This window comes from Podarcis bocagei (genome assembly GCF_964188305.1).
Source record: "Podarcis bocagei genome assembly, chromosome: Z".
Lineage (NCBI taxonomy): Eukaryota > Metazoa > Chordata > Lepidosauria > Squamata > Lacertidae > Podarcis > Podarcis bocagei.
The window spans coordinates 49,875,854-49,891,471 of NC_138140.1; the positions used below are offsets into that span (position 1 = coordinate 49,875,854).

Genomic DNA, 15,618 nt, shown 5'->3' on the forward strand with positions numbered 1-15,618 from the left:
AATCTTAGCTGCTCTCCTGTGCTAGGTGGGGCAACTCAGTCAGATAGGCAGCATATAAATAATTTATTATAACTATTACCATTACTATTCTGAGTAGATACCACACAGGACTGTGCTGTAAATCAGTGGTTGGCAGCCTTAGGGCTTGCACAATTTGCCACATTTTTTCTTAGAACCACATGAGGCAGCCATGCTGGTGCCAAACCTCTTGCTCTGCTTTCCTTTGGACCACATCAGAAAGGCAGAGAGGGAGGTCTTCTTGTCTGGGCAGCCCAGGACTTCCATACCCACTGCCCAGGCCTGCACCCCAGGGAGATCACTTTGGTGCTGCTAACACAGCAATTTGACTTCTCCTCTCCATCAAGGTGCACTTTATTATCTCTCAAGACAAACAGATGCCAACAAGGTATGATCTCCCACCCAAAGCCAGGTTCAAAGGCATGCCATTAGAATTATAGAACAGGTTGCCTCTGAGCAAATTCTGTGCCTAGGAATTTGTTTTCAGTACCAGACCTGAACTAAGGTAGGATAAACAGCTTTTTTCTTGCTATGGCTCTGAACCTCCTGAACTTGCAAATGGGGTGAGCTCCCGTTGCTGTGTCCCAGCTCCTGCCAAACTAGCAGTTCAAAAGCATACCAGTGCAAGTAGACAAATTAGTATCTACTTCTCGCTGAGGTGGGAAGGTATACGGTGTTTCCATGAGCTCTTCCACTCGTCATGGTATTCTGTGCACCAGAAGCAATGTAGTCATGCTGGGCACATGACTCAGAAAAGCTGTGTGCAGACAAATGCCAGCTCAACTCAGCCTGAAAGTGGAGATGAGCGCCGCACCCCATAGTTGAATTCAGCTGGACTTAAGCATCCCGGGGTCCTTTACCTTAGCTTGCATATCTACTATAAATTACCCATAGACTTTCCAGCAGATCCCAAACTACTTTCTGCCTTTTCCTGCTGAAATTATGTCTGCCAGGTGAAGTGTGCATAAGGTTGTAACCTTAGGTTGCAGAATCTAGCTTTTCTTCCAAAAAGGTTGAATTCCCCTTCCATTTCCTTCAGGACAACCAATCTTCAGTTAAGAAAAAAAGCAAGTAAGAGGTGACTTTATAGAAATGTATAAGATTACGCATGGCATGAAGAAAGAGGATAGAGAAACCTTTTTCTCCCTATCATGACACTAGACCTCATGGACACCTATGAAGCGGAATCTTGGAAGATTCAGGATGGATCTTCAGGATGGATCAGAAAGGACTACTTCACGCAGCATGTAGGTAAACTATGGAACTCCCTCCCAAAGGAGGCAGTAATAGCCACCAGCTAGGATGGCTTTTAAAGAGGACTGGACAGATTGATGGAGGAGAATGCTATTAATAGTTCCTAGCCACAATTCCTATGCTCTGCCTTCATGGTCAGAGGCAGTAATATTTCTGAATGCCGGTCACTGAAACCACAGAAGGGCAGAGGGCTCTGTGCTCAGGTCCTGCTTGTGGGTTTCCCATTGGGGCATCTGGTTGGCCATTGTGAGAACAGGATGATGCACTAACTGGGCCATTGGCCTGATCCAGAAGGGCTCTCCCAGTGGCCTTATACAGGTATGGAAGGAATATGAAACTGGTTGTGCCTATTACAACTTCATCAATGCAGTGGGCGTAGGGGTCTCCTGTTGCATTTAACAGCGTGAGTGAAGACGGCTTGCCCGTGAGGAGCCCACAGCTCAGCCCCGCAGCCATTCCCATGGCTTGCGTCCTTGAAGAGCCTGGCTTCCCCCCAAATCTGTGACAGCTGCTGGTGTAACATGAGGGCAGCCAGCGCAAAGTCACTGGTGCGTCACGATAACATGTTTCTCTTTTTAATGCAGCGGAAGCTGCTTCCCTCACCATGGTTTCTGGGCTGCTGCCTGTGCCATCATTGTGTCTCTCTCTTTTCCTGTTTTACATTTCAGGGGAAGCTGCAAGGAGGAGAAGCCTGGGGCCAGGGCTCAGGGCAGGTACTGCGGCTGGTGAAAGTGAAAGAGAGCAGGACCGAGTTGCTGGCTCAAGTCTGCAGCCTGGTGGTGGGTGTCTGCAGCACCTTGCCCAAGGTGAGGTTCCTTGTCATGCTGGGGCAGGGCAGGGCCCAAAGTCTTGGGCCACATTTCGTCCATATATTTAATGCTGTATCGTATCACTTTAAATCAGTCATGGCTTCCCCCAATGAATTCTGGTTGCTGTAGTCTGCTAAGGGTGCTGTAAGTTGTTAGGAGACCCCGTCCCCTTACACAGAGCTACCATTGCCAGGGCGGGCATGATAGAGTTTTGCATGGCAGGGAGAGAATGAATAGAGAAAAGTTTGTCTCCCGCTCTCATAACACTAGACTTGTGACTATCCAGTGAAGCTGAATGTTGGAAGATACAGGCAGATAAGCGAAAGTCCTCCTTTATGCAGTGCATAAAGTATCCCTCTAGAGCTCCTGCAGAAACCGCCTTCTTGACCATTGGACCCATTATCAGTCTCATCCACCAGACCCTGTTTTTTGCATGCAGATGAAGTCCCTAACTCACTGAGGGTTTTAAAAAAATTGTTGCTATTATTATTTTTAAAAAATCAGTTATAGAAAATAAAGTAATGAAAGAAGAAGAAGAAAAAAGAAAGGGGGAAAGTGCAAAAAATACATTAAGAAAGAGTATAATACACTAAATATACTCAGTTACATTTCCATACATTATTATGTAAATAAATAGATAATATGATTGTTCTAATACATATATGATAATTAATAACCCACTATATCCTGTATAAACTTGTTCCTGATTTCAGTATATTTGTCCAAACAAAGACTTTGTCTGTAAGCAACCCGTTCATATGTTCTCATGTTATCAATCCATTGGGATCATATCTTTATTCTCCCAGTTCATCAATTCCAGTCTCTTGGCCACTGTTAGGGTGTGTAGAATCCATTTTTGTTGTCCAATTGTCAGCTTCTATACAATAGGTATATAATTGAAAAGAATATCTTCCTCCAAAAATTTCAAAATTGCCCCCACAGTCATATTTATATAGTTGACAATTTTCTCCGCAAACTAAGTGAGTATGGAGCACTGTAAAAACATGTGTTTCAAAGAGGCATTATCCTTATTACATCTCCACCTAACAACTGCAAGTCTTAGACAAGTCTTTTTTATACAAACATAATGGAGCCAATAAATTCTAAATATTATTTTCTGTTGTGTAAGTCACAATTTAAGATCCATTGATACCATTGCTACAGAAGCTAAAACGTTTTCCCACTGATTAGGTGGTATTGGACAATCCAGTTCTTTATTCCAATCATTTCGTAAAATCTGTATATCAAATTTATTGATAATAAATATCTGTAGAAAGTGATCAGTGGTTTTTTTTTAGTTTCAAAAGATTTATCCAATTGTTCCAATATCTCCAGTGTTTCAGAAGCTGAGAAAGCTGCTAGTCCAAACATGGCTGGTAGAGGATGTTATAATGGCAGATATTGCCATTGGGCTTCATATGATAGATGATATTTATCTCTTACAACTCGTGTTCACTTGCATGATTCCTGTTCCTGGCCTTGGACAAATGTGCAAATTGGTGCATTTCCCTTTCCTATTTCCAGATCTGACAGAATTATCTGACATCCCTAGTCTAGATAGACAAATAGCCTGACCTGGTGTAAGGCAGTTTTCTGTGCCTTAGAGGGAAGTGTAAGATGGAAGCGCTTCATCTTGGGGGGGGGGGTATCATGTAGGACAATACAGACTCCTTGTGCCAGATATATCATGGAAGCACCAGCAGGCTTACTAAGGCTTGTGTCCTCACTTTTAGATCTCTCTGTGTTGGACCAATGAACCCCTGAGAGGAGAACAAATGTTTTGCACTGGCATCTTTGTGGTGATTCAGTTTCCTAGCAGAAAAATCCATGGAACATCCTTTTTTTTTGCAACACAAATGGGAGAGAACCAGGGGGGCAGGAGATGTAGGCTGTCATATCCAAGGCTTGCGCAAGAGATGACCTTGACGGCTACTACTGTGGCTTCTCTGAGTTTTCCAGGCAGCCGTTATTTCTGGGGCATAGTGGAGAGAGAGGGGGTGCGTGTGTGTGTTCGTGTGTGAACTCTGTTTTCCCACAGAGACAATTGCGCCCAAGCCTCCTCCTCCTAGACCAGACTTTGGGATAACCATTTCCTGCTTCTCTCATGGCAGAGCTTCGCGAGCTGTTAGAAGGTGGAAGCATGCTGATATAATAGTGCCTCTGTAACATACAGTGTGCGTTCTGGAGCTGGGGGTGCCTAGTGGAAAGAGCTTTGAAGTTCCTTTGTTTCTGGGGTCAATGGCAGGAGCTAGGGGTTACTCTCACTGTTGGATTGTTAGTGTCTGGAAACGGGCCTTTGCTGTGACAGTGCAAAGGACCCACCTTAAGAAGAACATACTTTGACCTCCCACTGGAACACCACGGAATAAAGTGCACCTGTGTGTGTTGGACCAGTGCCATCATGTGCAGTGTCTCCATGTCACGAAAAGGTTGTTGTAACTGAGCAGGTGGTACCATATCACAGACCTCTGCAAAGTTTCTGGTGTTTGCTTACAACAGGGGTAGTGAAACTTGGGGAGAATGTGACTCTCCAGTCCTCTCTAGGTGGCCCTTGGGACTCTCCCCAGGCCACATGCCCTTTCCTGCCACAAACACCCCCTCAGCCATGCCTCTCAATGGCCTTGCTTTGAGGATATTTGCCTGACTGGAATGCATCGTTGAATTCTGATAATGCCTCTTGCTTGCCTCAATGGAGAATAGTCAGGGCTGTGTGAAGAAATTAGCCTACTGTACAAAGGTAAATTTTATATGCGTTGCTGCGCCCGTTTTTGCATCTGGCTCTGCCCACCACTGGGAGGTAGGCCTGTCAGAAGGGAATGTGGCTAAAAAAAGAAGAAGTTCCCCGCTCCTTGCTTAGAGGAAGAACAACATGCCAGTTTAGATGGATGACAAGAGCAAGCCAGCAGTAACTCACACTAAGCAAACTAGATTTAACTATTCATTAGCAAAACAGGATCTGCACAGGAGTGTCAGGCCTAATGAGTACAGCAACTAAGGTCTTGTCCCCATGAAGCAGTTGCTGGGACTAAAAGTCCCCGCCCCCCCTACAGCCGGCTATGTCTCCTCCTTTCCAGGGTTTTCCCCAAGCAATCCGAGACTGTGCCTGCATGCAGCCAACCTCTCCTCTTCCCTTTTCATGCATCTCCTGGTTCTGGGAGACAAGTGGGGAGGGGGAGCTTGTCGCAGCAGGAGAGGGAGACACCCTTGCCTCTTCACCAGCCTGCCTCATCCCTGCCTCTTGGCTTCCCTCAGCCCACTCTCCTGCTTCAGCTTCTGCCTCTGATTCCGGACTTCTCTCTGCCACAGACTTTCCCAGCGCACTAAGACCTGCTGGCTCTTCCGCTTCTGACACATCCTCTTCCCAGTCTTCTCTCTCTGACCACTTATCTTCACCCCACCACCAATCCCTGGGCTCTGAGCCTTCTTTCCTTGGGGGTTGCCCAGCTGGTTTCTTCCATCATTCCTCTGTGTCTAACTAGTGCATAAAAACTGAGGAGCCATCTAGATCAGCCCATGTTTTGTCCCAGCTGGGGAGCACTGGTCTAGTCAAGTGGGGCCTAGTCACAGAACACCAGGAACACCAAGAACACCAGGTCACATATCACTAGCACAAGTTCCAGTTTTAAGAAGCAGAGTCAGCACAAGCATAGGTCAGAGTGCAGCTAGGCAAGATCAAAAGCAAGAGTGTAAGTCCAGGTAAACAAAGTCAGGCACAGCCCCAAGGCAAACAGACGAGGTGGGTAGCACCATGGATAGCTCCAAGTGACAACAAAAGCAGACTTGGATGTTGGTCCAAGAACCATCAAACTCCACGGAGTCCCATCTACACCAAGTCATTTAAAGCACTGTAGTTTGTCAAGGGCACTGGGAATTGTAGCTCTGTGACAGGCAAACTACAGTTCCCAGGATATATATATTTTTTTTGGGGGGAGCCATGTACTTTAAATATGTTTGGTGGAGATTTGACTTATCAATGGCTATTAGCCATGATGGCTATGCTCTGCCTCCTGAGTAAGTGGCAGAATAGCACTTGCTGGGAGAGTACTGTTTTGCTCAAGTCCTGCTTCTGACTTTCCCACTGGCATCTTGTTGGCCTGAGGATCCCCTCTGACCCTCCCTCCAAGGAGTGAGTTTTCAGCGCTTATGTGCCTTGTGCACCCATGTGCTCCCTAAACCCACTTCGGATAGTGGGCTGAACAGCTTTTCCCATGCTATCGCCCAACAGCTAGGAATCCCAAGCATTCTGTAACTCACAGCCCAGCCGAAGAGGCTGTCGTTTTTTTGTTTCATGTGCCAATGCATCAAATCATCCCAGTGCACTTCAAGCATGAAAAAGGTTTTCTCCAGAAGGTCAAATTCACTAGTTAGTGACCATGCAAAGCCATTGTTGGAGTCTTAAAGGCCGTTTTGTGGATTTATCTGCTGTGGCTAATGGTCAGCAGTAGATCACTCCTCCCTGCATGTATTTACTTAATCCTTGAAGAAAAAAACTCTTAACGCTTTTACTGCCTCTTCTGGAGTTCCATTCATTAACCATGCATTTCACAAAGTAATGCTTTCTCTGCTAGCAGTTCTGTGGTTGCACTTGTCTTGAAGGTAGGGTCGAGCTGGATGGATCCTGAGGGATAAGCCCACCCTAAGCGAGGTTTTTCATCCAGGGACCAGAATTTTGGGGGTGCACAAGGCAAGAATCATTTCAAAATGCCATAGTTCCAAGGGAAGGGTCATGGCTCAAGTGTTAGACCACCTGCTTAGAATGCAGAAAGCCCCTGGTTCAGTCTCTGGCATCTCCAAGGTGGGCAGGCAGAGACCCCTGTCTGAAACCCTGGGGGAGCCACTTCCAATCAGTGTAGACCCTACTGAGCTAGATGGGCCCAATGACCTTAAGTCAGCATAAGGCTGACGGTCTGTGTTTCCAATTGGGTTGGAAATCCCTGTTTCTCTGCCAGGTTGGTTTGGCTTTAGGGCAGGGGCAGAAGGAGCGCAATGGCTCTTCTGGTTCAATCTCTGCATTCTCCAGTTAAGCAAAGTTTCAGGTAGCTAATGACGAGGAAGACCCTTCCTTCCCGCCGGCCGGTTTAGGCAGTGCCAGCCTAGATGGGTGGATAAAACCCAGCTTCCTGTGTTCACCTGCAAAGAGGAAAAGGGCCGATCAGATCAGGGGGAGATGGGCATGTGAATTGGCCCAGGCGTCCTTGGGGGCGGGGGCAGAGGGGCTATGCTAGGCCACAAGTGGATCCCCAAAGCGTTGCTGATTCACGTGGGCTTCTCTCCCCTCCTGACATGTTCCTGCTGCTGCCTAGCAACCCAGCTGCTGTCTGCATCAAGCCAGGAGACAGACTGCGGCTGGGCCCAATCTGTGTGCCTGGCCCGGATTTCTTTCTTTTGGGGAGGGGGTGGGGAGAGGAGAAAGGGTAGATTTGGAATCTGGGGCTGCTCTCTCTTAAGGCTTTGGAAGGAGACGAAAGCCCTCAGCTCACAAAGAATTACCATGCTGTGGTAAGCTCATCAAGTCCCCGTGATCACACGGTGCTATTAATTAGAATTATTACTCCTATTAGCCACAGGGTTTTTCTTATTATTATGGGTAAGACTGCAGGCACAGTCCTCAAGGTCTTGCAATATTCTCACTTGAAGCAGAGGCATTTGATTATTGCTGTCGTCATTTATATATAAAATGAATTTTATATATAAATCTTTATTTCTTTATTTTATATGTACCAAAAAGCTTCAGGGGTGGGGAGCCACCAAGAGAACCCCCAAAACATCTCAGTGGAGGTGGTGCATGTTCAGAGGGCTCTGAATGCTGACTGTTAGGGGAAACAGGAGGGGAGGCATCATGGAATGGCATTACCAGAGTGGGAGACTCTCTACTGCAACATTTTGTTGCGGCTTCCACTTCTATATGCTAATATTGGGTTCCTCCAGGCGACATGTATATTGAGCGTTTGTCTGGATTTGCTTGCACAAAGCTTGCATGGAGGTTAGATGTTTCCAACTATTTACTGAGCATTCAGTCCGATTTGTTTGTGGGGAAGAGGTTTGATGACAATGCATCAAGCAACTATTCAAGTGCATTTTCCTCTACTGCATTTTCCTCATCACTTTCCTTCCTGCAAAAGGTCCAGTTTTCCAAGGGGAAATAGATTTTGTTGCACAGGGCCATTGAATGAGCATTGATTGCTTCATCTAAATTTGCCTGGATGTGACTGAATCCCAAGATCACCACAGTCTGGAAGTGACCAGACGTGAGAGCTCCCCCTGGAGGCATTTAGGAAAGCATTCTGCCATGCGCAGAATGATTTAAGAGTGGAGCAAAGTCTGAACCACATGCTCCTGCTGAATATTTATATATATAATATCATACACACACATATAAATATTATCACATAATCTTAATATAAAGTCATAATATCACACTATCATAATACGATATCACACAATGATATCATACATAAAATCATCACACAGTCATATCATGTAATATGAGCATTAGTGAAGGAAACTAACCCCTTCCTATATCCAGCTACTCCAACAAATGTTGCTGGTGACCAGCATAAAATGGGAGATGCTTCCTTTGCCTCTGCCTCTGCCTTGACCAGCCTTGGTGTGTAGGGTGCGTTGATGAAGGCTATGATATTCAGTGATGCTATTATGATATGATTGTGTATGTGATATTGTGATTGTGTGAAATTGTGACGTTGTGAGTGTGTGATCGTATGACATTATGATACTGCAAATGACTGTGTAATATTATGATCGTATGATATGACTGCATTATTTATGTGATTTATGATATTATCATATGAACTTGTAAACAGGGGTATTTGCAAGGGCATTTAGTGAGGGAGTTTGAGGTGGGGACCCAGAGTGCTGTCTAATGGCGCACGTAGGACCAAGATACAGCAATGTTTAAATGCCTCCAGGGAAATATGTTCCCGTTTGGAACTCTTAGTAACTTCTCTGCTTCAAGTGAGAATATCGTAAGACCTTGAGGACTGTGCCTGCAGCCCTACAAATAATAATAATAAAAACCCTGGGTTTCTCAAAAACAAGTCATGCCAGACAAATCTCATTCTTTTTTCTTTTAATAGAGTTACAAGCTTGGTGGATCAGGGGAATACTTTGGATGTAGGGCATCTTGATTTCAGTAAGGCATTTGGCGAAGTCCCTCATGAGATCCTTGTGGAGAAGCTGGTCAAATGTGGGCTGGATAAGGTATCTCTTAGGTGAATTTGTAACTGGTTGGTTGACTGAACCCGAAGAGTTCCTCATCATCCTGGGGGAAAAGTGGGAATCTGCAGGGGACTGTCCACCCAACCCACACTGTGCCAGTGGCTGGTTGGCTATCTCTCTGCCTTCAGCTGAGTTGGTCTAGTATCCAAATGGTGGTCACAAAGGGCACAAGATAGGAGGTGTTCTGTCCAACAGACATTTCAGTGAGCATGTTTGTGAGGCTGGGAAAGGGCTCCTCCCACATCTCTGACTTGTGTGCATAGAGGAGGGAAGAAAATACCTTTATTCCCAAATCTGTTGACCCCGCCATGAAAATGAGGCTTGAAGCCATGGTTGTCTAACCCCTGCTGGGGTATTTTTGCTGTCTACTGCCCCTCTTTGAGCTTTCTTGTCAGTTCCACCCAGTGGCATGGGGCAGAAGTCTCAGATAGTGGCTAAGGAGAATAGGCCCCACCCCCAAAACCTCACAGCATTTCTGGCTTATTACATTTCCAAGCGTGTCAAGTAACGCACAATATATCATCAAGCTTTGGGGACCCCTGGGCCAAATTGCAAGTTGGAGAAAGACATGGGCACCATCCCTGCTGCCCCCCATGCCAGCAATTACATGGGGAGGGGGAGTGCTTTGGGGGTTTTCAAGCCAAAGTTGTTTTTTGGTGGGGGGAGATTTGGGGGAGGGTGGCAGCTAGAGAAGAGGCAGTTATCTCTCTCCTTCTAAATCCCACCCCACACACACACCAAAAGTCAGCTCTTTACCACTGTAGATAGGTTTGGGGAAAGCCTTCTGTTGGCTACAGCAGGCCTCTGTTATTCTGGGCCATCATGCCGGGGCTTCAACTATATCACATCCAGCAGTTACGGTATGTTCTGTGCGCTCAGCAGAGCAGCCATGATGGATCAAGATGGATGACACTGCAGCATGTCTATGTCTCTCTTGTACAAGCTTGTTTGGTCCTTTGTGGCTGTAGCACTTGGGACTTTTTAGTGTAGATAAAAGGCAAGTAAGAGGCAACATGATAGAAGTTCATAAAAACAAAGCATGGCATGGAGAAAGCAGACAGACAGAGAAGAGTTTCCCTCCCTCTTTCATAACACTAGAACTCACAGACATCCAGTGAAGCTGAATATTGGCAGATTCAGGACTGATCAAAGAAAGTCCTCCTTCATGCAGTACAAAGTTAAGCCATGAACTCGTTTCCCCCAAGAAACAGTGATGGCCGCTAACCTGGACAGCTTCAAAACAGAAATAGGCAAATTCATGGAGGATTAGAGGGCTATCAATGGCTACTGGCCATTATGGTTATGCCCTGCCTCCATAGTTGGAGGCAGGAATGTTTTCTAATACCAGCTCCTGGGTCTGCAGAAGGGCAGAATGCTCTGTGCTCAGTTCCTGCTTGCCAGCTTTCCTTTGAAGCACCCGGGTGGCCTCTGAGAGGAGGAATGCTGGATGCGGTGGGTCATTGGGCTGATCCAACATCTTACGGTTGTGCACATATTTCCTGCTTCCGATAAGGTTCCAGGAGACCTTGACGTTCCAATCCGAGTTGCAGAAAACAGCCCTGTAGCCTAAACAAAGATCTGTGGCTTTTCTTACTCTCCATTCCACCAACTCTTGGATGAGTAAAAATTGAACCTCACTAGGATCCAGTGATCATTTTGGGCATTGATCAGATTTGGCATGGGATGCAGTGGTGTTGATTGCCATCACTGCTGCTATTCTATTCTGTTGCAAGTCGCCTGGAAATCTATGGGATTGAGTGACCAACAAGTCTAATACTAATGATATCAATAATATTAATATTTCTTACAAGCCTAACTTCAACAAGATTGAAGAGCAGTGAGGACAGCACTCTATGGGTGCCATGGAAGGCTCATATGCCCCACATTATCAACCCATGCAATGCATCACCTAGTGAATCCAGAGTAAAAAAATACCCAGCTGCATCCATGTTATCAGAGGGCCCTGGTCAGTGTCAGCAATGAACCGGTCCAGGCCTCCCTTGCTGCCTCCCTTACACCTGAGGAGCCTCATCTCAGTGGTAGGTGATGATAACGACCACTCCTTACGTGCATTTATGCCAAGAAATGGGGAGATGTAAGAGCAGGTCCTCTTTACACTGCTTTTCTGGAAATAACAGCACATAATGGTTGGGTGCTTCAATGGTAGAGCATCTCCTTTGCATGCAGAAAGGCTCAGATTCAATCCCTGGCAGCTCCAGGTGTGGCTGGGAGAAAACCCTTGTCTATAAACCTGAAGTGCTGCTGCCAGTCAGGGCAGGCAGTACTGGGCTAGATGGATCAATGACTTGAATGGCTATAAGGCAGCTGCTTATATTCACAACTAACACAGATTTGCATTGTATTTTGGCAGGCAGTTATTGGGTGACAAATTAACTGCAGCTCTTGCTGTTTTATCCTAATGCTACCAGCCATGGGGAGCAGAGCTCCAGAGACATGTGTGTAGCCTACAAAAGCAGGTTGTTTTGTGAGAATCTGAAGTAGCCTTGCAACATTGGTTTTGCCCTGGACTAAATTTGCTGTGGTGCTAAGAAGTATGAAAAGTGATGCCACAACTAAAAATACACTTTGGGGCTTAATTGCTAGGAGGAAACCCCCGTGTAGTGCAGGGCTTCTGTGCAGATGTTGTCCACTGCAGCTGGAAGCTGAACACATGTGAACATATGCAAACCAACGAGAGATGTTCTTCCACACCACTAAGATGGAGCAGGCAAGCCCTGCTGGTGTCAACTTTGTATGCAGTTTGAGAGGAGTAGCTACAAAGGAATCTTAAAAATAGTGAGCAGTACGAAAACATCAAACTCAAAATATGGTTATTTCATTTCTGCATGTGATAGTTGCCTACGTGTGGGGTGCTTCATGTGCCTCACAGCTTCTGCATCCAGGCTATCACACCTTGTCGAATTTGTATGAGAAAGCTGAGAGAGCAATGCGGGTCAGTGGTTAAAGTGCTGCACCTAGGAGACTTAGGTGCAAACCTCCACTTAGCCGTGGGGTGTGGAACCCTCTTCATAATCCGATGTGGGAATGTTGGGAAACGAATAGGACTGGAGAAGTTAGAAGCCCAAATTGACAGTTTTGTGACCCGAGTCCTTTAATTCTTCCTCAATCACATTCCTCCCATCTTCCTCCCCACCCCCACTCCCCACCACGTTCCTCAGGATGAGCAGGGAGTTTGCAGCTGCTGAGTTAAAATTAAACTTGTGTAGATTAGCAGCTTGGCCCAACGCCCTCACCTCCCTCTGCGCACCCTCCCTGCATCTCTCTGGCATCCTCATCTAGCCTCACCCTCCTCCTCACCATCACAGCCTTCGCATCCTCTGTGGGCTGAGGATTTCCTCCCCACTCCCCAAAACAACAACAACCCACGACTGATACCTGTACCAGGACTCTCGAAATAACGCAAAAGCAACCGCAGGCTAGGCTAAAAGGGATTTTCCTTTTGTGGATCACCACAAAGGAAATGGAAGGCCAGTGTAATTAACTCCAAAGTAGAGAGAGAAACAGTGGTAACCTCCCCAGGGGTGGCACACTCAGAAGTGGCACAGTAGGCTTTAGCTGAGGGTGCTCCCCCATTCATTCACAGGAGCCTCCTGGGTTTTCTACAGTGAGGAGGTAGACTCAGTGAGCGAGGAGCACTTCCCCTACCCTGCACCTGAATATCTATCTCAGGTGTGGGGGAACTTTTCAGCTCTCCAGCAGGTGCCAGGGATGATGGGAGTTGCAGCTTAGCCACATCTGGAGGGCTGGAATTTTCCCCATACCTAATCTATATGGTGCTTGGTGTCTGGCAAAAGAGTGGCATTATTTGTGAGCCTAGGCCCCCTTCCTGGAGATTTCTGAATTCCTTTCCATCCCATGGGAAACCAAGAGGTTGTCTTTCTGGGGCCTCCTTGCAGCAGCAGAGCTTAGAGTTTGAATTGTGCTCTGCTGCTCCCTTTGATATACATATCCATGTCTGCTGGAGGGGTAACTCAGCCTGTCACAGCAAAAACAGCAAATGGTCTTGTGGCAGCTTCCAGCATACACAGTTTTGCAGGACTGTAATCACGAAATAGTAAATCTGTGTCATCTTTAAGGTGTGCCACAGTACTCTTTGTTGTTTTATTCACACCTGTGATATCAGGTGAAAATGCTGTTGCAATTCATTTTATTATTTATTTAAAAAATTACGTGCTATCCTTCAGCAAAAATGATCACAGGGTGGTGGGTTTTATTTTTAAAGTGCTACGGAAACATAATAATCTACAGTATATTTTGGAATACTGTTTGTTTGCCTCCTTGCTGTGCATTGGGACACTTGCAATAGTCAAATTTTGCATGATGGCTCCTGAGATCAAGGCGGAGGTTTTTGGCTTAGTTTGGATGCAATTGGATGCCAGCTTGAATCAAAATGGCTAGCTAAACCTCCCAAAGTTGCACTGATCTTAAGCACTGATTGCAAAACTGCACTGGGATTTTTTTTTGGGGGGGGGCGTTTCTTATAATTCCCAAGCAACGCTGGCTTTGAGGCTGGCACTAATACAAAATAAACAGAAACGTTAAAGTAATTCTCATAAAATTGTATAATTAGCGACATCATAAAAATCCCCACTGCTGTTTTATGCAGCTTCTTCCTCCATGTATCCACATGGCACATTCAGGAATGTGTGTTGGTCCCTGGGCTGGACTGCGAGGCGGCTGTCAAATGCACAGCTATTGCTTCTGATGAGAAATGTACCCTTCATAGCAGACTTATTAGAGGCTAAGCTGCACACATGGCATAGCTGGGGAAAGATTTAGCCAAACCTCCTTTTCCAAGGTAACAGTGGCAGAATATTTCTTCTGCAAGCAACAGAAAACCTAAAAATGGTTTCTAGGGCCTGGGTGCCTTTAAGAACTGTTGGCTGCTGCAATTCCAGTTCTCCTGCTGATTGGCTAGCGGGTGAGTGGGCAGGGAAGAGGAGGGAGCAGCCATTCAGAAATCTGCTGCATTACGTCCCTTATTTAAAGGAGAAAGAGCAGGGGGTGGCTGAAGGAACAGCCTAGCTCTCCATTGCTACTCTGCTCCCCTCCCATTCACTGTTGGCCTGGCTGCATTCCCAAAGGTCTGTGTGACATTGCCACACCAGTTTTATCATCCCAGAATACAGACAACAGCTTGCTGGGGAATGTTCTGGGGCTGTAGGGCTGCTCTGGGACTGCCCGGGGGAAGGGCCAATTTTCCCTAAAATTCTGAGTGGTGGATGAGCACATCCTCCAGAGACACCCACCGTTAGAGGCATACTGCCTCTCAGCACCAGCAGCTGGGAACCACAGGGAGGGAGAGTTGCTGTTGCACTCAGATTCCTCCTTGTTAGCTTTCCACAGGCATCTAGATGGTTGACCACTGTGAGCACAGGGTGTTAGACTAGGTGCCCACCCGCTTAGCCTGATCCAGAAGGGCTTTTCTTTTCTTTTCTTTTTTCTTTTCTTTTCTTACTTTCTCTTCTTAAGACAGGTGGCACCTTAAAGCCTCAGCCCATCACATTGGAAGCCTCTGGCTGGCTAAGCCTGTGAGGTGTCTGTTGCATTATATGAACATTGAGGATTTGCAGTAGTATTTCGCTTTCCCTCTAAGTTGAAACCCAGGAAGTTTTACAGTATCGCTTTCTACTCAAAGCATCTCTCTTGCAGCCATGTGTGTCAGTTTTGGGAGGGCACAGGAAGGTAACAGGCAAAGGCAAACTTAGGCTCCCTTGCACCCTTGGTGAGGTGCTATATCAGCCTCCTCCTCCCTTGTGCCCTTGAGAAGGAAGGAGCTCTGCCAAGGCACCCAAAGGAGCTTGGGCATCTTGCCTGGCCACCTAGAGCAGTGGAAGAATGGCCTGGGGAGCATGCAGGTGGGGGGGGCTCCTAGCCACTATGAGCCACAGTGGAGAGGTATGAATTTTGCACATCTGCTGCAGGCCTGCACCCTTGGTGGGGGCCAACCTAGGCTACCCTTAGGTACACCTCTGGTATCAGACCCTTCTTTGGGGGTAAGATTGTGAGCTGAGACAACTCACCTCCTTTCTGTCCTCTTTTTCCAGGTTTCATTCTTTCCACCCTTTGTGATTTGGCCCCTGTTTCCAAGCACCTTAGGAATGTGATGTATTGCCCAACAATCCAGCAGGGAAGGTCAAGCAACCCCCCCTCCCCCAACAGTACGGAAGCTGGTAGCTCTTTCCCTTGAAGCATGATATGGAAGCAGTAGCTTATGCACAAGAGGAGGAAACTGCTACAGAAGAGGGTTAGCTCTGTGGTGGAGCATCTGCTTTGCATG

The 15,618-nt window shown here is 46.6% G+C and overlaps 1 protein-coding gene across 7 annotated transcripts in view; it reads left to right on the forward strand.

Annotated features, from left to right (window-relative positions):
* DLG3 (discs large MAGUK scaffold protein 3) overlaps window positions 1-15,618 on the forward strand; it is a 124,058-nt gene that overhangs the window by 13,261 nt on the left and 95,179 nt on the right. For 6 of the 7 annotated variants that reach the window (XR_014004455.1, XM_081180412.1, XM_081180422.1 and 3 more), the window contains one exon: window positions 1,941-2,078. Coding sequence is in view for 6 of the 7 variants with exons in the window: in XM_081180412.1 (XP_081036538.1) it covers window positions 1,941-2,078 (138 nt within the window). In the remaining variant the exon portion in view is untranslated. Of the gene's footprint in view, window positions 1-1,183; window positions 1,266-1,940; window positions 2,079-15,618 lie in introns of those variants that run through there. The other variant, XM_081180421.1, reaches the window with a different exon arrangement.